General features: G+C 50.9%; 1 protein-coding gene and 1 long non-coding RNA gene across 3 annotated transcripts; one reads left to right on the top strand and one right to left on the bottom strand.

Moving 5' to 3' along the window:
• Positions 1-248: 248 nt before the first annotated feature.
• On the bottom strand, positions 249-24,803 carry SDC4 (syndecan 4). 2 transcript variants are annotated; one of them, XM_086760580.1, is made up of 5 exons: positions 24,689-24,803; positions 3,829-3,970; positions 2,828-2,874; positions 2,412-2,595; positions 249-1,184 (listed from the first exon to the last, which is right to left on the bottom strand). In XM_086760580.1, the coding sequence occupies exons 2-5, from the start codon at positions 3,950-3,952 to the stop codon at positions 1,033-1,035; spliced, it is 507 nt and encodes a 168-aa protein (XP_086616706.1). In that variant the 5' UTR covers positions 3,953-3,970; positions 24,689-24,803; the 3' UTR covers positions 249-1,032. The 2 variants fall into 2 exon arrangements, with proteins under 2 accessions (XP_086616706.1, XP_086616705.1); XM_086760579.1 differs by lacking the exon at positions 24,689-24,803 and adding an exon at positions 18,776-18,910.
• On the top strand, positions 19,736-20,114 carry LOC147598698 (uncharacterized). Its single transcript, XR_015260315.1, has 2 exons — positions 19,736-19,856; positions 19,949-20,114. It is a non-coding gene; the product is annotated as an uncharacterized LOC147598698 (long non-coding RNA).

The raw sequence follows: 24,803 nt of genomic DNA, 5'->3' as shown, positions 1-24,803 counted from the left end.
AGAGCAGCGATTTCAGAAGCTATAAATAATTCTATTTAAAAATAAAATAATCAAATCCTAAAAAAGTTTTGGGAAAACCATAAATATCTTTACCCTCTACAGTAGCTGCTATAGAACTAAAAGAAACCTGTAACACACTGTAGCTGATTCTGCTTCAGTTCAGAATATGAATCATATAAAACAACATCTCTAGAGAAATGTCCGGCCAAAGGAAACACAAAGGGATTGAAAAAATAAATCTGAGGAAATTAGAAAAGTAGATTTGTTTTTATTATTTCAAAACAATTTCTACAAACTTTACATAAACATTACGCTATTTTCTTTAAAATTTCATTATTAAAAAACTCCTACAAGCAATCCTTAAAAAAAAGGTAAGAGACTGAAGGCAAGGAAAGGGTGTCACCACAGCCAAACACCACAGGCTGTCCTGATGTCAGGGACAAACGACCCTTGCCTGGGGCCCACAGGAAGAGGCAGAAGTCTCCTGGGAAAGACATTCCCACAGGCCCTTTATGGCACACAGGGATTCCGAGCCCCTACGGGCCTTCTGCTCCCTGATAAGGCAACATTATCTGTAGTGTAAGAGATTCATAAATAGTTCTCCACAAAAATGCTTCACATAACAGCCTGCTGCAAGACATCTATTAGCAAGGTTTATAAAAAAGCCATCTTCCATGGAAGCAGCCAATCTGAGCACGGCACACTGGATGCAAACACATGGTGTTTGCTTCCATACAGTCTGTTTTGTGTTTATATACCCTCTATAAAACCAAGAAGAAAATTTGGCATCTTTATTCTTTTTACACTAGCTTTAGAAAAAAAAATACACTGAGGTTTTTTTTTTTTCAGACTCTTTGTATTTCATTGGGCCCTTGTTAGCTGAGCGGGGTGGGAAGGGTCACGAAGGAAGTTTGTTTTTTCTCGAAGCTGCTTTGAAATTCAATCCAAAAAGAGCATTTTGTTCAGCATGTCTCATCTGAGGGCACAGCGTTTCCACACAGTCTGTTTGTTCCTTGATGGGCACAAGGAGCTTTAAGCATAGAACTCATTTGTAGGAGCTTTCTTGTAGATCGGTTTCTTCCCAAGGTCGTAACTGCCTTCGTCCTTTTTCTTCATGCGATAAACTAAGAGGAGGATCAGGAAGATAGCAAACAAGAGGCCCACTGCCCCTCCTGCAATGAGAGCTGAGGGGAAGAAAGAAAAAAAAAGAAAAAGAAGAGCATGGAATAAGTCTAAACTCCTGGACAACTTCAATTCAAGGCATCAGCTGCATCTCCAAATCTGCTTCAAGAGTACCGGTCCCCAGGACTGCCTCTGGAGTCAGTGCTGCCTGTGTGCCTGTCACCGCACATGCTGGCGTTTTCAGCGACATGAGATATTATTGGAAAAGGCCAGAAACTGCTTTTCACCCAACCATAGCATCATCACATGTTCCACATTAGCCAGTTTGTGTTAATATTGCAGTTTAGTGCAAGAAAGAAGTTTTAATAAAACGGCATCCTCCCTGCGTGGAGACAGAACAAACAAAAACCCCACCACCCAAAAAAGCCCCACCATAACCCAAAAACAGCATCAACTCCAGGAAAATGGTACAGCTCTGGGTACAGCAGCATCTCACTACCACAACCCTCCAAAAGAAAGCCCAACAACCACAACCCACAAAAAACCATCAAGATTTTCTCTCTCCTCACATCAAGGATAGCCACAAGACTTCACTGAAGTCTATCCTTTTCTGTGACACCTATTCATTACACTGAATCACCTTCTCTGTTAGACGGCATTGCAATCTACTCTTAGTCACTCTCTGGTCACAAGGATGGCTGCAGATCGGCAAGATGTGCTGAGGTTTGCCCTTGGACCATCAGACCAAGCACTTGAAGAAGCGTGCCTTGAGACTGATCTATACCACCAGTCGCTTGGTTTTGCCCTAGACAAACTCTACTCTAGACTCTACTTAGGTTCATAACAGGTGACCAGGTGTTCAGGCCCCTTAGAGGAATTGTTTGGTTCCTGGCAAGGCTCAGAAAAGGCAGGACTCGGACAGAGGTCAGAAGGAAAATGCCTGCAGCATTTCATATGAAAGTCTATGATGTCACTGATTCACAGCTAGATACGCCTTTCATAAAGGTAGGATCTGGGTGCAGAGCAGCTGCCACACGACTTGCGTGGCACGTAAGCCAACAGTCAGCTGGCAGGCTCGGAAACAAGCTGTTTACCCCAGCAAGGCAAGCAGTAGGCTCTTCTGCTGCTTAAGGACCAGAAGGCAGAAGGGACCTGCTACAGGCAGTCACAGAGGTAACACATCTCACTCCCCTTGCCAGCAGGGAACTGCTCCCCAGAGAAACAGGGAGCAACAGAAGCCATTTCTATTTACAGTATTAACGATTTATCAGGACAAGGTGGAGTACTACCTGAAAGAACTTCTGTTCTCTCAAAGATGCTGCTGTTGGCTGTGCTTGCCATGGAGATCTTGTTGGACAGGTTCTCTTCGACGGGTGCAGCTTTGTCTGGAATGATTTCATTGTCCACCATCGTGTTTTTCTTCTCACCTTCTATTTTTCTTTCAGTATCTCCAGGAATATAGTTGTCAGATATCTACAGAATATAGACAAACCACACCCATCAGTAAGCTGCACCCAGCCTACCTACAACTGAAAGCAGGAGGGCGTGCAGGGAAAAGAAAGTTTGCTTAGTGCGTTATGAGCGCTGCTCATGCAGGTAGATCCATCTTGGTGCCACGTCTTGCAGGGGGAAGGATATTCTGAAAGCTTCACAGGCAAAGCAGAGGAGCTACGTGTTGCTTAAAACATGCAGAGGCAATACCTACCAGAGGAACATCCATTGTGGTCAGATATATGACGTCTTCAGAGTAGTCTGCAGCAGGGGGCAAGAAACAAATAAAATTAAAAATAAGTAAAATTAAAAAATGGAAGAGGACACTAAATTTTCCTTTCATTATATCTTTTTTTTTCCAGAATTCAGATACGTCCTGCAATACCAGGAACTGCAGACAAACTAGGGTTCTCATTCTCTGCTGACGACAATTCCCTCTTATCTACTAGTACTTTCTTGATTGCACAAGACCATGAGATGTCATCTCAAGACCAACACCTCTTGCATGGGAGGGATCTTCAGTTGGATCCATTGGCCCCTGCTGCTGATTATCAGGAGCTGCCCTGCAAAGCAGGTCTGCTATAGCTTGCTAAGCTCTTGCCAATGGAGGACAACGCTCTCACCGCCCACCCCTAAAGGACAGCTCGCCAACCCTCCAGTTATCACATTTGCCCAAACATGTCAGGCACATATTTCAGCAGTTGTTCTTTCCCTTTTAGAAAACAAATATTCACACAAAGGGGACATAAAGTTGCAGAAACTGGTTTGAGGAGGGAGCTTTGGATGTCACAGAGAGTTGACCTGAACACCACTTAGTCCTTTACCTCGTTTGACCTCAGCTGAGACACTAACTTTAAGCCTTTTAACACTGCCTCAACAATAGATTTTTTTTTTTTTTTTTAAAGTTTCTCAGAAGTTCTTTGGAGTTCAACAGGAAAGAGATCCAGCCAGTGCAATGCCTTTTCACTTGCAGTAAGACAAGCTTGGCTGGACTCCATCTGTCCTCCCCAAGTGATTCAACATCATGGTACAACCACTTTCACTGTTCTCATCCGAATGCCTATGATTCACATGGCTTTCTCATCTCCACCTGACCCTGTAGTTCCCTCTGGAGCTCTGGCTGTGCACTTAGCCGACCACCCATGACTGGTGGCACTGGGAAGAATTTCACAGCATCAACTGAGAGAGATCCATTTTCCCCCCTTCCACGCTTACCTCCAGACCCAGATGTCTCATCTATGTCTAACCCATCAGAAGTTAAGTGAGGCCCGAATTTGCCGATATCTTCATCGTCTGGCAAGTCTCCGGAGGCAGGGTAGTCAAGCCATCGGGCATCCATGGTCTCGGTCTCTCTCACCTGAAAATGGAGGTGGAGAAGTGTTAAATATCAGGCAACTCCTCAGCAACATTTCACAAAGGGTCAGGAGTTCAGAGCTTGTGCTGAGCACATCAGTTCCATCCAAAGAACATTAAATGCTGAACTTCCTCTCCACCAAAAGCATTATCTTCACCAGCCTGGAAATAGCTGAATTCCCCTCGAATTTCTCAGAACAGAAGTGAGAGCCAGCCTGCGAGGGGAATTTCCTGAGGGCTACAGATTCAGGAGGTTCACTTGAACCCACGGGGTATAAATAACACAACAGGATCTTGGTCAGGAGTTTTTACCAAAAGCATCTGGAAAAAGCAATACCTTCCGTTTGTGATAAGGGGGAATTTGGAAGGACTTGCTATTCCCAGAAAAAAAAAAAAAAAAAAAAGCCTGGCACCTACAGGTCAGTTTTTCACACACCACTGAAGCCTCACACCAGGACAATTTGTTGCTTCTTGTACTGAGAACAAACCTATCTTATCACCCAAGGGTTAAAACCTGGTCTGTCGGTTGAACTGAATTGCACTGCAATATAGTGTGACGTTCAAGAGCATTTGCTATCAATAATGACTTGCCTGAAGGAAGAGCTTCCTCTGCCTCACCTCTGAAAATGCCAGTAAACAAACAAGTCTGTAAAATGGGAAAGCGAAGTCTGGGATCCCAGGGGCCTCACAACTGCAGCTACAGGCACACGTTAACGAAACAGCAGTGCAGGAAAGGCAGCCTGCTTGCCCTGCAGAGCATCGAGGCCGGGAGAGCATCCCACAGAATCAGCTGTGTGGCCACAATGGCCACTTACACACCAGAGCTCACTTGCCCTTGGGCCTTCAAGGAGCCACAAGCCCAAACCTCCTGCCCTCACCAGAGTTATGCAATTTCCCCAGAACTATTTCTCCTTGCCCCACAGCCCTGGGGCCAGCCCCGGTGACGGTACTGCAGGTATGAGCTCTTGGGTTGCTCAACACCAGCCCACAGGTTAGAGCAGCTCCAGATGCTTCCACAGCCATGAACTCACCACCACAGTGGTGGACTCGACCCCTTCGCCTACGGCAAGAAGCACAATGCAGATGGATGGGTCCCATAGCTAGGGGCTAAGCTGTCAACATTTTTTCATGCTGTCCCCACAGAAAGACTGGGAACATGTTCCCTGGGTGTCTCCTAGAACTTGTGCTCAAGTCCTGAAGGCTTAACTACCCAGGAGAGTACTTTCAACGAGTCCTGCACATCCAAGGGCTCTTCTTAACGTAAGAGTCTACCACGAGCTACAGCCTCCCAAGGGGTGATGACCAAAGACTCGCAGGGACAGTTAGAGCTGGGTGGCACCACCCGAGCCCAGTGCTTGCTGCTTCATCAGGGCAGCAGCAAAACCCTGAATACGAAGGAAGGGGGTTTGCAGCTCCAGTGGCTGGGATCAGCCTTCCTGCTCACCTGGCCAGGTGTGGCCCATCCTACAGCCCAGCAGTGACATCAACTGACAAATTACATCTGCTATCGATCTCACAAGCAAAGGCCAACAATCAGGCACAAGCCATGTGTCAGCTTCCTCTGCCCACAGCCCCAGCCCAGATTTCCCTGGCCATTAGCATACTGGTTTTGCCACAAACGAGGCCTTGTGGTCAGGACAAGATGTTTCTCATTTTGCATAAGGAGCGTTGGATACTAGTCATGCTCCTCACCAGTTCATTGAGGTATCTTTGGGTTCCCCAGCAGCTCTGCTGGAGGATAACCAAATGAATGGCCTGGAGGGCACCAAGTGCTGAGGCCAGCTCTCCTCCGAGACCCCCTGTCTCTGCTCTGCTCCAGTCTGGCACTAGGTGATGGGAAGGGGGCTGGGGAGGAAGGCCAGCTGGGAAGAAATCCCCTCCTGGCCTGGAACCAGGCATTCCTAACATTACGGATCACTCGCTCCAAGGCAAATTCATTTCAAGATATGTGAAACCCAGCCAAAGCCAGACCTGTGATGAAAACTGCAGCCAGCACGCAGGAGCTGTTCCCATGAGAGCCTCTGGCCATTTCATCAAGGGGCAGGAGGAGCCCAGTTCGCCTCTGCCCGAGCTAGGGCACCGGGGCTGGGGTCTCACAGACCCGCAGAACCCGGCTGCTGTGCCAGGGCAGATCATTGTTGGCAAGAGCGCTGTGCTGAGCCACGCCCCTGTGCCAGCTCACCCCGTACCTCGTCATGAATCACGACCAGCTAATGTCCTAACGAGGGCAGCTTAAGCAAACCCGCGTTGAAGCCACCGAGCAGCTGGACAGCAGGCTGGCCTTATCAGACCAGCCCCGCCGCGAGCAAAGCAGTGGCAGACAGCCACAGTGATTAGTACAGCCTGTGGAACGCACCGGGTTTGGCTATCAGAAAACCCTGTTTAAATCAAGACAGACAGTGTTTACAAGCCAGAGGACATAACAAGGAAGTTACTGACTCACAAGCGTAAATAGGATTATATGGGAGGGTTCCCTGAACTCACCCTTCATCATCCTCTCCAGCAAGCTCAGGGAAGTTCCTGGCAGCCACGAGAGCTTCTCAAACGGTACGGGAAACTTTTCTTGTGGGTAGCGAGCCTCACTTTATAGATTAATCTGAGAGGGAAGTTAGAGGGCTGCTGGGCACCTCCATACTCACCCTCCACGTTTCAAGACACGCTTTCCTAAGAGCAGGCTCCTACGGGGAGCTGCGCCACGGGCAGCCCGGGAAGAGTTAACACTGGAGCGCCTTGCTGGCAGGGCAGGTCTGGAGCAGGCACATTCCTCACATACACATCTGCAAGAGGGCACAGGGGAACTTTTGCAGACTTAAAAACAAGGGCTGTGGGCTTCCCAGCGCCACAAAAAAGAGCTGCCTGGAGTATTGTTTAAAAAAGTGCATCCCTTTCCAAGATGATTCAGTCCTCCCTACAGCTCTGCTACCAGGTGAGGATGCACCACGGAAGGTGCCCGTGCTTCCTCTCACCTCGCAGGCTGCAGCCAAGAGGAAAAAGCCAGCAGACTGCCGCAGGACGACAGTCAGCCCTTGCCAAGTCGTCTCTGGCCACATCCAGCTTAGCACCTTCTGCAACCACCAGCTGGAGAAGGGCACCAGCGCTGCTCAGAGTCTGCTTTCCACCACCTGTTATCCCAGCACTGGAGCACAGCCAGGGACTTGCTGGGAAAGTCGGACTGGGAGGCTGCGCAGCCCCACCTCGCCCCAGCAGCTGAAGTCGAGCCCTGCTATTAATATGCTCCTCTCTAGGAGGGGTCTGTACAGAAATCAGCCTTTTCTGCTGGAGTCTAGTTCCAGGATTTCTTCCTCATGTTAAGCAGCTTTATCCCCAGTAAGCACCAAGGGAGATTAACCAACGTGCTGGGGAGTAGAAGCTTTTCCTGCTTGCAAGTGGCAAAAAAAAATAAAGAGTTTATTCCGTACCAGACAACGAGCACGTCAAGCACGTGAACCATGAGCGTCATTCCTGGAAAAGCTGGGCACAGAGGTCTCATGTCTGAGCCCAAGACAGGCTGTGCTACTGGATAAAGCCAGAAGCTGTTTGCTAAGTTCAGGCACAAGAGTCACATCCCTGGCACCCCAGGCAGGGGCTTGCAGCCCTGCTATGCTCCATCTCTAGCCCACCCCACTCCATTTCATGCTCGCAGGGCCTTCCCTTACGGCCCCAGCATACCACCAGCCTCTTCTCAAAGCAAGAACTTCTATTTATCGAGGCAGTAAGCAGAGTTTCTGTGTGATTGTGTGCATTTCCCCAGCCACTTGCTAGTTCTGGGAAATAACAAACCCAGGCAGCTCGCCTGCCCCAACCTACACGTCCTCACCATAGCCTTTGTAAACCCTTTCAAAAAAAAAAAAAAAAAAAAACCCAAATGGTGTTTTGGGGCATAGAAAATTTTCCAGACACAGAACTGGCTTTTACGGCTGGGCCTTGTCTCTAATCAAACAGCGGAGTTCATTAAAAGCTTCTTTGAAGGGTCACAGCCAGCAAGCTGCAAAGGGAGTCAGACCTGCAGAGACCCGGGCACCCAAAGCGCAGGGAGCTCTTTATCAAGTTTATAACTTTGGCACGGAGACCCAGAGCTTGGTCCTGCTCTCCCTCCCCAGCGCTGTGTAAACAAGCCTAGGAGTAAACAGGAGCAAGGTGAAAGTCAGCCTTTCCCAGACAAAAGCACATGGAGCTGGGCCAGCCGGGGAGGTGGCAGAAGAGGGGGCAGAGGTGCTGACTTGTTAATTCTTTGTAGTCTGCAGGGACAGAGAACTGCACTTTTGTCAGGGGCTCTGTACTAGGAGACAGCTGCATGGATCACCTCACAAGTCGTATTACGCAAAACATCTTTCCCAGATGTGCTGTCACAGGCAGATGTCACCTTACACCACCACAGTGCACATCTAGATGAGCTTAACAAGAAAGGGCTCCTGGGCAACGTGAGCAGCTGCCTGCACAGCCCAGCCTCAGAGCCTGGTTATTGAGAGATCATTCTTGCAAAGCCACCACCCTGGCCCTCATGCTGTCCCGCATCACGGACCAAAGAGCTCGGATGGGGCCTTTCCAGCGCAAGGATGCAAAGTTCTGTAAACCACCCGAGAGGGGATTTCCATACAGTTCACTTCCACCGAGCTCTTGCAGGAGCACACAAACCAGAAAGGTCTTTGAGCTCACACAAAGCACGCAAAGGAGCAGAGGTCAGGAGCTGAACTCACCCCCTCAAAACACGCCAGCCCCCTGAAAGCAGGAAAGCAGAGGAACCACACAGCGCTGGAAACAGCGTGGCTCGGGTTGGTGTGAATCAGGCAAACAGAGCTGGAGGGAGGCACACGGTGAGGTAAAAGGCAAGGACAGCTCTACCTTCCCATCTTCATCAGCATTAGAAGAACTAGAAGTGACATGAGCTTCCAGCAGAGGCAGCTCCTGCCAGACTAGTAAGGTATGGTCTGTATTTCCCCCACAAAACACCTTTTACTCCCTCCCCTTCTTCCACGCTCCAGCTCTGTTTTGGGAGGGAAGGGGAGGGAGAAGAGAGAACTAAGAGAGTCACTTTTGTCCTGAGAGCAAAGCAAATATAAATATTTCAATCTAGGTTGCACCTAACTCCTTCAACACGTCAGCCACAGTTAAAAAAAAAAAAAAAAAAAAAAAAAAAACAAACCACACCAAAAAAAAACCACCACAGGCACCAACTCCTTGTGCCTCTGCTTGGAGGGTCCCACTTTATCTCCTGTTCCTGGTCAGTGTGTCCCACATAACTCGCAGCACACACAGCCCACGCTTACGTGCCAAGGGACAGGAGTTAAACAGCTCCCATCCAGGCACATGTGTGTATTTAGTTGCACGACAGGCTCACCCTGAGGCTTCCAGACATGGTTAAATACTGCTGTGCCTTTGCTCAATGCTTTTCAAGCAGTCCTAGAGCAAGGCCGCAGGCACAGCGGCTTTGGACAACACCAGCCTTGCCCATGTCCTCTCCACAGCCACTGCAGAGGTGCAGTCCCATCACAGCGAGCCGTAAAGGCGAATCTGCAACACCTCTGAGGACTAAGGGGGAAATCAGAGACAGAAGTACAGACCAGGGCTTGCAGGCAGCTCCTGGCTGGCAGCAGGGGATAGCACTGCATCTCCAGTACCCCAGACCAGTTCTTGCATGCTATCTCTGTGCCTCTTGCCAAAAAATATATACTTCTTTTTTGAACTGTGCTCAGTAATACACACAAGGTTTGGGGTCTTGCTTAGTAAGGCAGAGCAAGAGCAACATGACAAACTGTTCACCCAGTAAAAGCAACGCTCATTCAAGGTGACTTAAGAGAAGCATCCCCAGTCCCTGTCCAACCAGGTATCCATCTCCCTGCAGCCACACACCCAGTCCTGCGTGCTCGCCCTCAGCAGCCCACGTGCTACGCGAGGCAGGCGCAGAAACACACATCCAGCACCAACACAGCCTCAGCCTGGGTCACTCCCCGACGTGTCCCCGCTCCCCGTGTGATTCTTTAAGCTGTGTTGCCACAAGCAGCTCTCCTGGGGGCTCATGCAGCAGCGAAGCCATAATCCCCGTGACAATTACACCGTAATCCCCGGCTCTGGAGACCGACCCGCTGTCACACGTGCCTCCTCTGCAGCAGGGATGAACCTTCCCCAGTCTCTGCTTGCTGAAAACAGGCTTCCCTGCATTTACAAAGTCAAACCTCAGTAACCTTTTAACTCACGTGCGTTTGCTCACACACAGCCCACTCTCTTCAGACCTCACTGTACGCGTGTGCCTTTCAGGCCGTGCTGTAGAAGCAAGCAGGAGGAGGACAGAAAGATTACAAAGGAATTAATTCTTGTTTAACCACTCCTGCCTGATTATCAACCAAGAGCAAAGCCATAAAGATTGAGTCCTTTGCCAGACAGGCACATACTTGAATCCGTTTACTCCAAGTGGCAAAAAAGCTGCTCTGAATACTCAGTGCCCAGCTCCAGAGAGCTCCAGAGCCCGAGCGAGGGGGGAGGAGGCAAGTGCATCCCCCCCTCCAGCTAGAGGAGATAAAGCTCAGCAGGCAGATGCAGATGGTTTCCCGTCAATCACTTGCCCTAAAGCAAATAAAGATAAAGTTCAGAGGAAAAATGCAGGAGGGAAAAGGAGCTCTCATGTGACTCGAGGAAAACACTGTGGCAAAGACATTTCGCGCCCCTGAAGGCTTCTCCCTGTCAGTGGTGACACACCTAGTTCATAAAGAGATTATATTTTTTATGGTATTTACAAACCCGATCATAGGTATTCCATACACTTCACTGCCCAGGGCTCAGTTCAGAACTTGGAAAAATCCATTCACGAGTGGCTTCCCTCAGGGCTCCGTGTTGGGCCCGGCCCTGTTCAACATCTTTGTCAGCGACACGGACAGTGGGATAGAGTGCACCCTCAGCAAGTTCACCAATGACACCAAGCTGTGTGGTGCCGTCGACACGCTGGAAGGGAGGGATGCCATCCAGAGGGACCTTGACAGGCTGGAGAGGTGGGCCCATGCCAACCTCATGAAGTTCAACCAGGCCAAGTGCAAGGTCCTGCACCTGGGTCAGGGCAATCCCAGGCACAAATACAGGCTGGGCGGGGAATGGATCAAGAGCAGCCCTGAGGAGAAGGACTTGGGAGTGCTGGTGGATGAGAAGCTTAACATGAGCAGGCAATGCGCCCTTGCAGCCCAGAAGGCCAACCGCATCCTGGGCTGCATCAAGAGAAGTGTGGTCAGCAGGTCGAGGGAGGTGATTCTCCCCCTCTACTCTGCCCTGGTGAGACCCCACCTGCAGTACTGTGTCCAGTTCTGGAGCCCCCGGCATAAGAAGGACATGGACCAGATGGAAAAGGTCCAGAGGAGGGCCAGGAAGATGATAACAGAGCTGGAGCACCTTTCCTATGAGGACAGGCTGAGAGAGCTGGGGCTGTTCAGCCTGCAGAAGAGGAGGCTCCAGGGAGACCTGATAGCGGTCTTCCAGTACCTCAAGGGGGCTGCAGGAAAGATGGGGAAAGGCTGTTTAGTAGGGCCTGTTGTGATAGGACGAGGGGTAATGGTTTTAAAATACAGGGAGGTAGATTTAGATTGGATATTAGGAAAATTTTTTTACAATGCAAGTTACAGAACACTGGAACAGGTTGCCCGGAGAGGTGGTGGAAGCCCCACCCCTGGATGGGGCCAGGCTGGATGAGGCTCTGAGCAACCTGATCTAGTCGGGGATGTCCCTGCTCCTTGCAGGGGGGTTGGACTAGATGGCCTTTGAAGGTCCCTTCCAACCCTAACCATTCTATGATTCTATGAAAAAAGGAATTAAGTTTTTATGGCTCACGGCTCACTCCGAGTTGCCCTACTCTATACCAGGAGGCTCCTATTGCATCCTGGTCTGTGGAACAAATGAAAAAGGATACAAAAGCCTTAACAAACCAGCTTTTCCATCAAGGATGATTTCTCATGCTGATACTTCAGGCTTGAGATATTTCATATATCATATTTCCCCCTCACACCAGGGAGAGGCCTGCCCTCACTGCCCTTTGCTAGAATACAGCTACACCCCCAATATCTCCCCGGACACGCACACAAGCAGAATTTCCACTTGTCAAGAAACACGTGATGTGCATTTTTGGGATCTTTGTGCCAGAGCGTTAGCCAAATTAAGCCAGGCAGACACCCAGCTTCAAAGGGTGCCTTTCCTCGCCGCCTCACCACGCAGCTAATCTCAGCTTGTTTGTACAGTCAAGATTCCCGATGCTGCGCCCTGCAAATGCCTCTCCCCTCCCACAAGCCATTTTAATACAATCAGAAATTGTAGCCCAAACATTTCGGCTTAGGCCAGGCAGTTGAGCTCTGCCAGCACAGTTATGTTATTTAAAGTATTGCTCTCTTGGCAAAGCTACCAGCAAAAGATTGTAGCAGAGGAAGTTATCAGCACAAAAGCACTCAAGACAGCGCAGTCGTACCACTCCGCTATCAGGATATACCCATGTAAGCATTTATACAAACAAACATTTCAACAGCAGGGATTTTCCTAGTTAGCTACGGCAACAGAGGTTGGGTTTTCAGTGCCTGGGTTTTTGTTTTGTTTTGTTTTTAACAGAGACATTCCCAACTTGTGCAAAGGTTGCCTTGGCTTGGGCCCAGAAAGCAGCAGACACAGCGTGTGCTGTTGGGGATAAGGCAGCTGTACTCTGGGAAACCTGTCACTCCCGGGAGCATTTTCCTCTCTTGGAGAGCTCTGGAGTCCCAGCCAGGCTTCCTCCTCTCTGTGCACAGGGCGAGCAGCTGGCAGTAGTTTTCCAGCCCTTCCCAACCATGTCCCTGCACCCGCGCTGTCACAGCCGGGAGCGGAGGGGACCCAGCTAGTGTTCCGGTCACTCCTTCCTTGGCTCTGCAGAGCCTGTGCCCGCTGGACTAGCAAGTCGTTTAGTAACCAACGCGCAGGACCAGCTCCTCACGCTCAGCCGCAGGAAATTTAGAATTAGCGCCAAGAACAGCCTGCACATAAACAGTCTCCTGCGAGATCCTGGCTCCAGAGTCTGCTCCGCTGCACGCTGTGGATTTGCAATAAATATTTATCTCACTGGGGAACAGAGTCTTCCAAGCAAAAGCTTCTGACATCAGTGAGGAACTGTATTTCCATTTGGGAGAGAGAGAAGTGTCTCTGTTTCTGAAGGGGACACTAGCTCACAAAGGCCACCCACCCAACGCCACGCTGCCCAGATCTGTCCCTCACCTACCGCTCCCACTCCTCTCCAGGCCAGCACGGTGGCACCCCATCAAGTCACCTCGCCTTCTGCGACAAGATTGGTGGCTACTGTGCCATGCAGGCCATTTTGGTGCGAAGCCAGGCACTTTCACAGTCATTAATGCGCATTAACATTTTTTTTTTTTGTTTTCACTACAGTTTGACTGCAATGGCAGCTAAAGGGCAGGAGGCAGGGTTCACCTCGCAGCAAGGTAAACGGTGCAAGGGCACATCGCGTTGTATTCGAGTTTTACACAGACAGCAGCACGGCTTTAGTTGAACCGTGGTGGAGACACCATTTCCCTTCAGCAGCTGAGGCAGAGCAACATCAGAAGAGAGAAATCCTTCCCATGGCAGGCTGTGCTTTCCCTGACAGAACACAATTTGTTTAAGCAAGAAGAAACCTTGTTTTCGCTTGACATGACACCAGCTGCTTAGGAAACAGTGCGATGGGTCTCCCAGCCTCCTTCCCAGCCCAAGGAGTGTCTCTCCGAGATTGTAATTAACTGCTTTGATTTTTAAGTTATCCCAATAATTTGTCTAACAGCCTCCTGGCATTTTATAAGCAGAGTCTCAGCTTCAAAGGATTTAAGGATAAAACTGACAGGAGTGCATATTTCCATCAAAACAAGACTTTTACAAGAAGTGTATTTTTTAAGTCAGCCAGCCTTCAGAAATTGAGAGGGACACAGCTACATCCTGCGTGTTTTCCCCTCCTACGCTGACATTTTCTCCACATTCAGGATTACTTAACCCTCTCTTTTGAGACTTTTCCCTCCTTTAACTTGCTTTGAAGGCTTTCAGTCATTTCAGATAATACTGCTGCTTTCCTCTCTCCCCATGCAACTCTCATTTCCAACTGTATCTGTCTGAAAATGCAGCAACCACGGAGCTGCCAGAGCAAGTTAGCTGCTACTCAAGACAAGGCCATTTTCTGATCTGCCTTTGCCAACACCAACTCAGCTCCTGGCAGCAGTCACACGCCAGAGTCCGATGGCTTTTTTTGCCCACCACAGCCACAACTCGAGGCAGATGAGACGAGAGGCAGCAGCTAAGGCGCTCGGTGCCAAGGGCAGCACAGACCATCCGCCAAGCAGGACTGGTTTTGCTTGTCATCCCTTTCCTCCCCCTTGATAAGAAGAGATCCACCTCTGTGCTGCAGCACCTCGGAAGTCTGAGTCATTGCTTTGGGGAAGGGGCCAGGGCCGTTACTCAGAGGGTGACGGCAGAGTCTCTGGGAGCTGTGAGGCCAGGCAAGTGCCAGAAAAACTGAGTAAGAGCATGATTGCTGCGAGCCAGGGCTGACGGCGATACACAGCAGAGCTAGTCAGAGGCAGCAGCATTTACTGGACAATGATTGAGGCACATGCTTAAAGATTAGGAAAAAAAAAAACCAACACGAGAAGTCTGAACTAATCTAGAAGTGCAGCCCTAACAGCTCATTAACGTAGGATCTCTTATAGCCCCTCAGAGCAGTGGTTTATTATAAGTTAAACTCTTTAACTAGGCTGCCCTGTCTGTTCAGAGCCACCAAGCCCAGTCTCATCACAAGAGTCTCATTCTAGTGCAAATCATTCAAATCCTTAATCTAAAGCATTTGCATTCCACCCAGTCTCAAACAAACAGCCCTAACAGCAGCCGGGAGGTCAGGCGTGCACAGGGTTTGTCCCCACCAGTTTGGGAGTGCTTCAACTGCATCAGCTTCTAGTTTGGGGCTGGAAAAAGCAGCACAGCCCTGCTGTTGTTCCAGGGCATGAAGGAACAAGCTGTACCGAGTGGATGGTGAGAACGCATCTGCAAGGATCTAAGAGCTGGCTGAAGAGCATAAATCTTAACTCAACAGCAAGGAAGTGTTTTGAAGGATGGACGCTCCGTTTTGTCTAGCCAAAGTGATAGCTGGGGAGTTCTGTGGGATCAGCAAGTCACAATAACTGAATCAAGTAATCTTACGAGTCAACTTAAGGCACTTGCACTGAAGTTTGAAGGCCAAGCAGCCAGCCAGGTTCCCTCCTCTCATTGTCACTCTGAACGTCAAGTTAGTAGCTTCCAGCCTGCCATGGAAGCGGGACACAAGTGCACAAGAAGGCAGTAGGCCACCACAGGAAAACCATGGCAAGGTCACATTAGGCTCCACTCCAGGCATTTGAGAGCACCAAACGGCCTCCCCACCCCAACCATTCAGAGGGTTGGAGGGGAGAGGGGAAGACGCAGGAAAAAACATTTTCACTGTTGTTGGACTGGATACAGACCTCTGCAGAACCTCGAAGTGCCAAGGCTTTGGGAAACAACAACAGGAGGGGCAGGAAAGAGAGCAATCATGTTGGCTAACAGCCTTAGCTTCCTAGAGTCTCTGGTGTTGTGAGTCTGAAAAGTACCAAGTTCAGCCCCGATTTGCCTCTTGCATAAGCTGTTTGGAAAACTCTGAACCACAGGAAAGTGCTCTCCAGCATGGGAGCTGGCAGGCGCTTAGGACAGATGAGAACTGGGCAGCAGGGCTGTTTTCCTGACTGCGCCCCAAGCACCACGGGGGTGACTGCTCCCACCCGCACGGGTATTTCCACGTCTGGTATGGAGGAGGTGCTGGGCTGCAGAGGGATTGTGCACCCCTGAACTCTCAGCCCATGAGCTGTGCACGCAGTTTGACAAGGTACAAGGTGCTGTAGAGGTTAGCTCCTTCTACACCTGACAGGCATTTCATCCCAACTGTCAGCTCTAGGTTCAGCTACCACAAGTCACGGGCTCCTTCCCTTCAGGACTAAGGGAAGTCACCTTAAGACATCATCATTTTGCTGCTCTGTGTTTTAGGGAGGCTTGAAACAAAGCCAGGATTTGCTCTACATGTTCAGCTGCCCCGTGAGTTTGCCAAGTCAGAAGGTAAAATAAAGTAAAACGTGCAGATAGCAATGTCTTGATTTGATTGGGAGGGACAGATCAGAAACTGGGCAAAGAGCAGAAAGAACAGGCCTCGGGGATCAATGGCAGCAGGACAAGCCAAACCGGTTTTAACATTAATAATGCTGCACTACTTTCCAAACACAGCTATCATCAAGAAGACACCAGCTTTGCCAATCGGGAGGCCTCCGAGCATGATTGCTTTAAACCAGCAAACAGAGCCCACAAACAGCACAAAGCCTCCCCCTCTCTCCCTGAACGATCCTCTGCAAGCAGCTTCTGGGTTGGATTTCTGCTTGTCTGCACTGCTGGGGATGCACACGGACATGTGGTGCTGCATGGAGACTTTTTCTGCTTACTTCAAGGCAGAAAAGCTTGCAGCCCATTAGCACTGCTATGGCCCTGCTGAGCTCAGGGCACTCGGAGCCCTCTTGCAGCTCAGACACAGGAGGCAGACACCTCTGCTGCAGGGGAATACCCCTTGCTTCCCTCCTGTGCTGCCAGGGGCACTTTTAGATGCTAAATGCACAGAGAGAGCCCAATGATGCTACTTTGCCCAAGCAAGGCGGACCTAAAGTCCTCTGCCATCTCCACTGAACCCATGTCTTGGCTGCACCGGTGGCTTTCTGCCCATCCCCAGCAGCAGGACCCTAAAGCATCTTCTGCAGGAGCTCCATCCTTGCTCAGCACAAGCAGAGAGGAGCACCTTGCCCACACAGCTTTTGCTTTCTAAAGTACTCGATCGAAGAGGATCAGGGACCACGGGGAGACACGAAGCTTCAGCTCCGACCTCCGCCCACCCCACGGGAACACACCAATGTCCTCACACAAAGCTGCTGGGCTGCTGTAACACAACCCACCCACAGCCTGAGCACCCGCGTCATGCTTCGGCACTTCAGTAATACTCCCCACCCTCTTACACATCCAAGATTGCTTCACGTGGAGAAATCCCATTGACACCAGAAAACTACGCAAGGGGAAAGGAGCCAAGGCATTTTGTTTGTACAGGCTTGGGGAAATATTCAAGCACCGAATCACTCAAAAGCCACGCTCTTACATAAGCACAAGAAATACAATCCCTGTCTTGTTAAGAAACAGCTACCTGTCTTCACCCTGCCCGCACAGAAAAACTAAGAGCTACACGCTGTGCAGCCCTGCACGTTTTGGCAGTGCTATTTAAAAAAATAAAAAAAAAATGGGAGGAGCACCAGCAAAACTCTCCCAAACAGTGTGTCATCCTCGTCTCCTCCACAGCAGGCTGTAACATAAACAATTTGTTTGCATAAGGCTTTATAGTAGGCCAGTGTTACTTCTCAAGCATACACTCCATCTTAGGTAGCTTAAAAGATAGGGACAAATACTCCGTCCAAGTTCTATATAAGGATTTACGGAATACATCTGTGCAAAATTTGTTGTCTTTGCAGAAATCCGATGCTTGCAGACCACTCAATTCCCCAGGGACAGCAAGTTGCATTTCATACCAAACATGGTCAATGCAACTTCCAGATGCCGCCTGCCCCAAAGGTTTTGCCCTACTAGTTTGGGCCAGTTCTCAAACGAGCAATTCACGTGCTTAATAGCAGGGATAAAGACACCAGATTAGAGTAAAGTGGATTTGGGCTGGCTGGTCTTAGCAGAGAGTAGCTGACAATTACTACAGATGCTCTCTGTGGGAGTTTTCTACTCTATAACCAGCAACCCTGTTGTCCCTATTAAAGAGCAACCAAGCAGCAGAGCCTTATCAGCTCTGATCTGCCCACCCAGCCTTCACTCCAATGGAAGCAATGTGGATGATTAAGCCTAGTTCTGAGACCCCCTGATCCCCTGCAGTTACCTTAATCACAGCAGCCCTTTCAGACTAGCAGAGGAATCTGGCCTGACTGCACCATCAGCAACATGGACACACACACACACACAAACAAACAAACAGCAGGGAAGGCAGAATCCTCCTTCACCAACAAGATCCCAAATGTGCCCAGCCTGAAGCATCCAAACTGTTTCGCCTCATGGTACATTTAAGAGGCTCTTAAACCCTCCACGGCAATGCATCGTTTTTCACTCCCGTGTGGAAGCGAGGAAGGTTTGACACACGTAGCAGGACACCACGTACTGGCACAACCAAACTCAGGTAAGAGCGGAAAACCCACATCGCACGTATCCAACCCATCGCACATTGACAATAAAAGAGGGATTAAAGGACTTCTGGCCATGAGCAGCAGTTGGAGATCAAAGCTGTGCCGGAGAGCAGTTCATTTCTATCACATACCCTTGTACCCTGTAACTGCTCCAATTCCACCAGCCCTGTTTACAGAAGAGCGAGGCGAGGCTGACCACTGCTCAGGGGGGAGAAAGGGGCACGTGAGGAGCGGCACAACCGCCAGCCCGTTAGTGACAGGGCACAACTGGGCCAGGCATCAAACGAAGCTGTGTGCAAGCCAGGAAGGAGGCAGGGGAACCGGGGAAAGGAACGCAAACTGCCCTATTGCCATTAACCCATTTTGCCTTCCTTTCCCCCGCAGAAGAGCAACTGGCTGGGGGCAGAGCCCCGAGCAGGCAGCGGTGGCGTTAGCTCTGGGGCTACTGGGGAGCGGGACCCGGCCGAGACTCACAGCCCGGCACCAGGAGCCCCCCTTCCCTACCCGGAGCGCGCAGGCGGGCGGAAACCCGACCCACCCCGTTCCCCGGCGGGACTCACCGACTCGGCGGCAGCGGCTGACAGGAGGAGGCCGAGCAGCAGGGCGGCGCGGGGCAGCGGCATGGCCGGGCTGGGCTGGGCTGGGCTGTGCGAGGCGGAGCTGAGCGGAGTTCCGTGCCCGGTGCCGGAGCGGGATGTGGCCAAGCCCGCCGCCGCCGCGGCTCTTATAGGGACGGCACAGCGCCGTGGGGGCGGAGCGCCGCTGCCGCCCGCCCCGCCGGGAATGCCCGCGGCCCCGGCCCCGGCATGAGAGGGGGGCTGCCAGCCGCCCCCCGCCCCGCCGCGGGGGATAACGCGGGCATCGGGCGGCCGGCACGGGGCCTGGGGACGCCGCCGGGGCCATTTCCGAGCGCCGCAGCGGGACCGGGGGGGCCGGGCCCGGCTCTGGCTGCGCGGGTGGGGAGCCCGCTGACGAGGCTGAAAGGGAAAAGGGGGGGGAAGAAAGGGAAAGGAGGGGGGGGAAGAAAGGGAAAGGAGGGGGGGGAAGAAAGGGAAAGGAGGGGGGGGAAGAAAGGGAAAGGAGGGGGGGGAAGAAAGGGAAAGCAGGGGGGGGAAGAAAGGGAAAGGAGGGGGGGGAAGAAAGGGAAAGGAGGGGGGGGAAGAAAGGGAAAGGAGGGGGGGGAAGAAAGGGAAAGGAGGGGGGGGAAGAAAGGGAAAGGAGGGGGGGAAGAAAGGGAAAGGGGGGGGGGAAGAAAGGGAAAGGAGGGGGGGAAGAAAGGGAAAGGAGGGGGGGGGAAGAAAGGGAAAGGAGGGGGGGGAAGAAAGGGAAAGGAGGGGGGGGAAGAAAGGGAAAGGAGGGGGGGGAAGAAAGGGAAAGGAGGGGGGGAAGAAAGGGAAAGGAGGGGGGGAAGAAAGGGAAAGGAGGGGGGGGAAGAAAGGGAGAAGGGGAAACAGAAAGGGGGGAAGCAGGCACACAGTATCTGCTTTCACAGCATTCCACGTGATAATCTTACATTTACAGAAAACCAAGACTGATTTTCTGCGACTGGCAGTGTGTCACCGCTGCGGTTATCAGGCAAGTTGTTACATCACAGGGTTCTTGTTGGAGCTGGAAAATGAAACTGCTCTGTCTGTTTACTCTGTAAGTGGCAAGTGCAAAAAAACCTACACGCATAAAGAAGGGAAAAACCCAACAGCATAGTTTAACTATTTCAGTTTTTCTTCCCTCATCAGTAACTGTGCCTGACCATGAGAATTTGCTCGAAAGCATCCATTTCAGCCCTTAATAACCTAGGTGCTTCCATCCTGGTACACCCTCCGTGTCAGTCGCTCGTTCACGCTGCAGTCACATCAGTTTGTACTTGGGCTCTAGTTTGTAGATAATAAAATGTTTTCTCAATGGAGAAGCAATGCACAGACCACAAAGTGTGTGCACGGTGATCCCACGTGCCAGGTATGGATGCAGACTCTGCTAGATCCGATCCTCAGCCTGCTCCAGCGCTACAAAGCTATCCCAAGAAAACCTGCAACCTTCCTGCTGTCCCACCTCAGCATGGTAACTCTCAAACCAAAAAGATCCTTGAGGTGAAGCAGCCTTCCCAACTGCCTGTTCCTTTGGGAATAAATATGTACAGAGGCTGTGAGTTGAGGTCAAGAGATCTCCTCAACGTTAGGACCATGCCTGCACACATGACTGCTGGCAGGAGAATCTCCTGGCAGCGCCGTGCTGAACTGGCTGTGGAGCTGGTTGGCCTAATATAAAGTGACAAGGAGCGCTGCTCGGAGATAAAAAAAAATAAAATAAAATCTGATGACAGTGTACATCCAGGTAAGGGAAGGAATCAGCCTGGAGGAGACTGTGGTGGAGTTTCCTGTGGCACATGGCCCTCTGTGCTCAGGACAGCGATGTATCACTAATACTCTAGTTCACCTCAGCATCCAAGGCCACTGAGGATGCGAGGGAGGGATCTGCGCTGTGGGCTGGGTTACTGCCCTTCCTTATTACCCTCACTTCATCGCACAGAGGAGCTGATGAAAGTCACTCCTGGCACGGATGGGGAGCCCAGCTCCAGTGAGTCTCCGGCTCTGGACACCGAGCAGAGGGAGACAGCAGAAGATGGAGAGAAATAAGAGGACATGGGCTGGGTCGAATGTACAAAGACCACTCCATACTATGACAATATCTGACAGCCTCTCACTAGCACAAGGTGGCCAGAAGCACTCCACTCCTCCCTAACTCTCCAAATGGCGCCTGTATTTATGTGTGCTGTGTGGCTGTGACCCCCCTACACCTCCTTCCAGGCAAAGCAGCCACCACAGAGACCCTTTCAAAACCAGCTGTCTGTATTGTGGCTACAAACACTGCTAACTTGCCTGTTAACTTCCTCTTCAAACAAGCACAATACACTGTACTCCTCCTGGTTGTCATACTTCCCAGCACACTCCCTCCACCAAGAAGTCCCCTTGCACAGCACAGGACACCATTTTTCCTCCTAGGGAAATTGTGACCATGGAGAGCTTCCCTGCTTTGCCAGAACAGAGAGGAGCCAATCTGCCTACCTGGCCCAGGGACCACCCATGTTGTCCATCAAAGTCACACCGGCACACACAATCCTTCAAGCAAACTGAGAGAAATCTTGGGCTTCTGGAAAAAGAAGAGAAAATTAAACTAGATCCTAACGTATTTTCCAACCCTGAGAACAAATTTATGTAACTTTAATGATGACATTTTCAAAGTGCATTGTGTAGCTCCACCTCCCTGACACACACAGACACAAACTTTCTGTCACTCTAACTCAAGAGAATTCAGGGGGACAGGAAATGCAGCCACAAAAATCATAACATGGTTCTGTAAACCCATGACATAAAATAGCCTGCCTCCTTTTGCCTTTCAAATATCCCCTCTCAGAATGTTTACATTCTCCTCTTTCTGGAATAATGCAGAAAAATTGTGGGTGTACGACACTCACTGAGAGCAACAGAACAAATGGGCCCAGAGAGAAGAAATGCACAACTGAGATGTACTTTCCTGAAACTTCACCACAAGTGAGAGAAGCAGAAAAAAAATAAAACACATGTTGAGCCATGCATTTGTTCCGGGCAACGAATTCTCACATTCAAGGTGTGTCAGTTCCCTTTTCCATTTAAAAATTACAGTTGGCAGAGAAATAAGGTAGGCTGGCCACCATTGTTCCTAACCCAGTATTCAACAGTGAACGGTTACCTAACTCTTGCATTGAAAATAAAATTAAACACCTGCCAGTTCCTAACACATGACACAAAGTGGAACGGGAGCACCCAAATACAATACACTTGGAGGGCGAGGGAAATCACATTTTAACATGACACACAGAAAAGTCCAGATAATCCTGAGAAGCCTACAGCCAGGGCCCTTTAGACAGTTCAAGATCATAAATGCTACTGCACTGGCCAGGAAAAGAAGTTCTTCAGCCAAGCTCAGGTCCTACAGAGAGATTTTAAAAAGAGCTTAGACCAGGATTCTCAAGCACTAAGAAACCTTAAGCGGAGTTTTAAGAAAATCTTGGCTCTCGTAGTCCATTCAGTATGCTGAGCTCGTTGGGAAAACACGTCTGCACACTCTCTGGGTAGTGGAAGAAGAGCAAACAAAAACTCATTCCACATTCCGAGCTACTTAACACTGAGTTATTCTGGAAATGTACAATCTTAGCCTCACTATCCCTTTAGAAAAGGTCAGCACAAATTAGGCTAGCACCAGGTTACCCTAGCACAAGGCTTTACCTTACCTGCCTGGCAAGAGGGAAACAAACCCCAGCAAAGGTCCGTTCAGGCAGCACCACCCTTTGTACGCCTCCTGGTAAAATACGGATCACCCAAATAAACAGCTCCCTGGTTCAGGCAATGATTCCTGCGGAGGAAAACCTGTACCATCCTACACAGCCATTTCTAATGGAAAGAATCCCTGGCTAATTAGGGCATTCTTTTTCCACACTCCTGATAAAGAAGTGACCGCGATAGACGCATGTGACCTGGGTACATTCTGCTATGTCCTGGGCATACCACCACAGCATTCTTCCACCTGCTGCTCTTCACGGCACGCAGGTGTCACGCACAAAACAGTCAGCTGGTTAAGGAAGGACATTCTAACCAGAAGCCAGGTGGGCAGCACGTAGTACAGCACCCTAAAAAGCAGTCTCTTGTGTTTCCACATCCTTTTCCCCTGTGACACATCTTTCCTCCACAGCCAGCTCTGAATTTCGTTTTGACTAAAGAGGAAGAAAAGGAAAAATTGAAAATGCCACAAAAATGTTTGCTTTTCAGGTCCACTTTAAACCCTTCCCACAGAGCAGGGGTGTGGGGCGCAGCTCTCCGTGGGGAGAACAACCTCTCTTCCAGGAGGAAGACGCGGTTCCCCCCTGGAGCAGGCTGGAAAGGAGGGAAGAGTCAAATTCAGGAGCGTAGACAAACAGACGTGACCACGCAACATGCCATCACGAAGTCAGCCAGGAAAAGAATTTGGGAACCAGGCTGCAGCTGACTCACAGCACAAATGTCTTCGTGCCACAGCGCTTCGCTGCATCTGTGCGGATGCACTGCTCGCCCGAGGCGGGAGGAAGCCTGAACTCACACCTCTGACGTGACTGCTGCTGTGCTGATGCCTTCAATTACCAGGCAGCAACCAAGCAGGAAGGGGTCTCGAAGGGGAAGTGAAAATTAATATCGAAGCAGTGGCTTGCACATCGCAGAGAGGCAAGCTCAGCAGATTTCAGGAAAGGAAACCAATTTCTACAAAACAGAGGAAGCGTTAGGTCTCGCAATTTATGCTCAGCAATGTCCTGGCAGCAGACAGCCCTGATAGGGCTGGGATTTTCCCAGGTTCATTTCTGCACCAGCTAAGGCCGGTAAGCTTCTGCAAAGACAGATTCTCCGAAGGCCCCAGTCAGAACCCAGCAGCGGCGGCCCACGTCCACCACGTGTCGCCTCTGCCTTGCACACGCCCTTCCAGGAGCGGCAGGTCTGGGAACAGGGAGGAAAGTGTGTCAAACCTGCCTCGGCACAGTGACATCCACAGAACGAGGAAGGGAAAACACGCAGCAAAGCTGCACAGGGAACTTCCCATACGGGGACATGGAAAAAACGTCATAAGAGAATGTCAGAGATCATAATCTGAGTTCCTATAGGCAGAAATATTCCACACTCACGACTGATGTGAGCCTACCACCTCCCATAAAAGCTGGGTTCCCCCTCTGTCCTCCTCCTCTCTTTTCCAGGTGACAAGAGCTCTGTGGCAAGTCCCTCGCCCACCGGAGCAGCCCGGGGGTGTCTCCTCTCCTTTTTCCAGCAGAGAACTTATCTCCAAAACGCTCCTTCACCCCAGGCAGCCTTGGGGATTCTGGTATTCAGTTAGTGGCAATTCTCACACCCGAAGCGAAGCAGGCAGGACAGGTGCCAGAGCGGGTACAGCTGAGCACGAGGGACTCTGGCGCCTGGCCATTTCATGAGGCAAGAAAAGAAGAAACCACCTCGTACTGGAAGAAACCTCCCCGAAGAAGCCAAACCCTACACGTGACCTGTAACGGACAGGTGCTGGCAGGGCACACCAGGACTCACAACTACATCTTGGTGCCCTGTGGCCAAAAGCTAAAACGAGCCCAGCTGGGCAGCAGCCACTGACGGTGCCGGCGCCTGTGGGGACCGGCCCAGAGATGAAAGGAACCCAGTTACTGAGTCCAGTGAAACCCGCCCAGCTCAGCATCATGCAGGTGATGGCAAAAGCGCAAAGCCCAGCAGCACGGGAACGAGCCGGGTGCGGATCACCGGGCAGGCAGCGCACGGCCCAAACCCGCCGCCGACGAACTTCTCCCGGGTCAATAAACCCAACCCGGGCTGCGGGCCCCGGGGAGGCCGCCCGGCCTGCGCTCAGGGTGCCCCGGGCGGTGCCTCGGCCCTTGCCGAAGGCCCGGGCGCTCAGGGCAAGGCCTGCCGGGCGCTTACCTGCCTTGCAGCGGGGGCAGAAGGCTCCTCGGTGACCCGCCGGGCCCGCCGCCCGCCATGTCCCGGCCAAGGCGGGGTCAGAGAGCGGGGGTCGAGGTGAGGGGTCTGTCCCGCT

The sequence above is a fragment of the Chlamydotis macqueenii genome, chromosome 16 (genome assembly GCF_036417535.1).
Source record: "Chlamydotis macqueenii isolate bChlMac1 chromosome 16, bChlMac1.mat, whole genome shotgun sequence".
NCBI lineage: Eukaryota > Metazoa > Chordata > Aves > Otidiformes > Otididae > Chlamydotis > Chlamydotis macqueenii.
The sequence above is the reverse complement of the archived record's forward strand: the minus strand, read 5'-3'. Positions and strand labels throughout refer to the sequence as shown.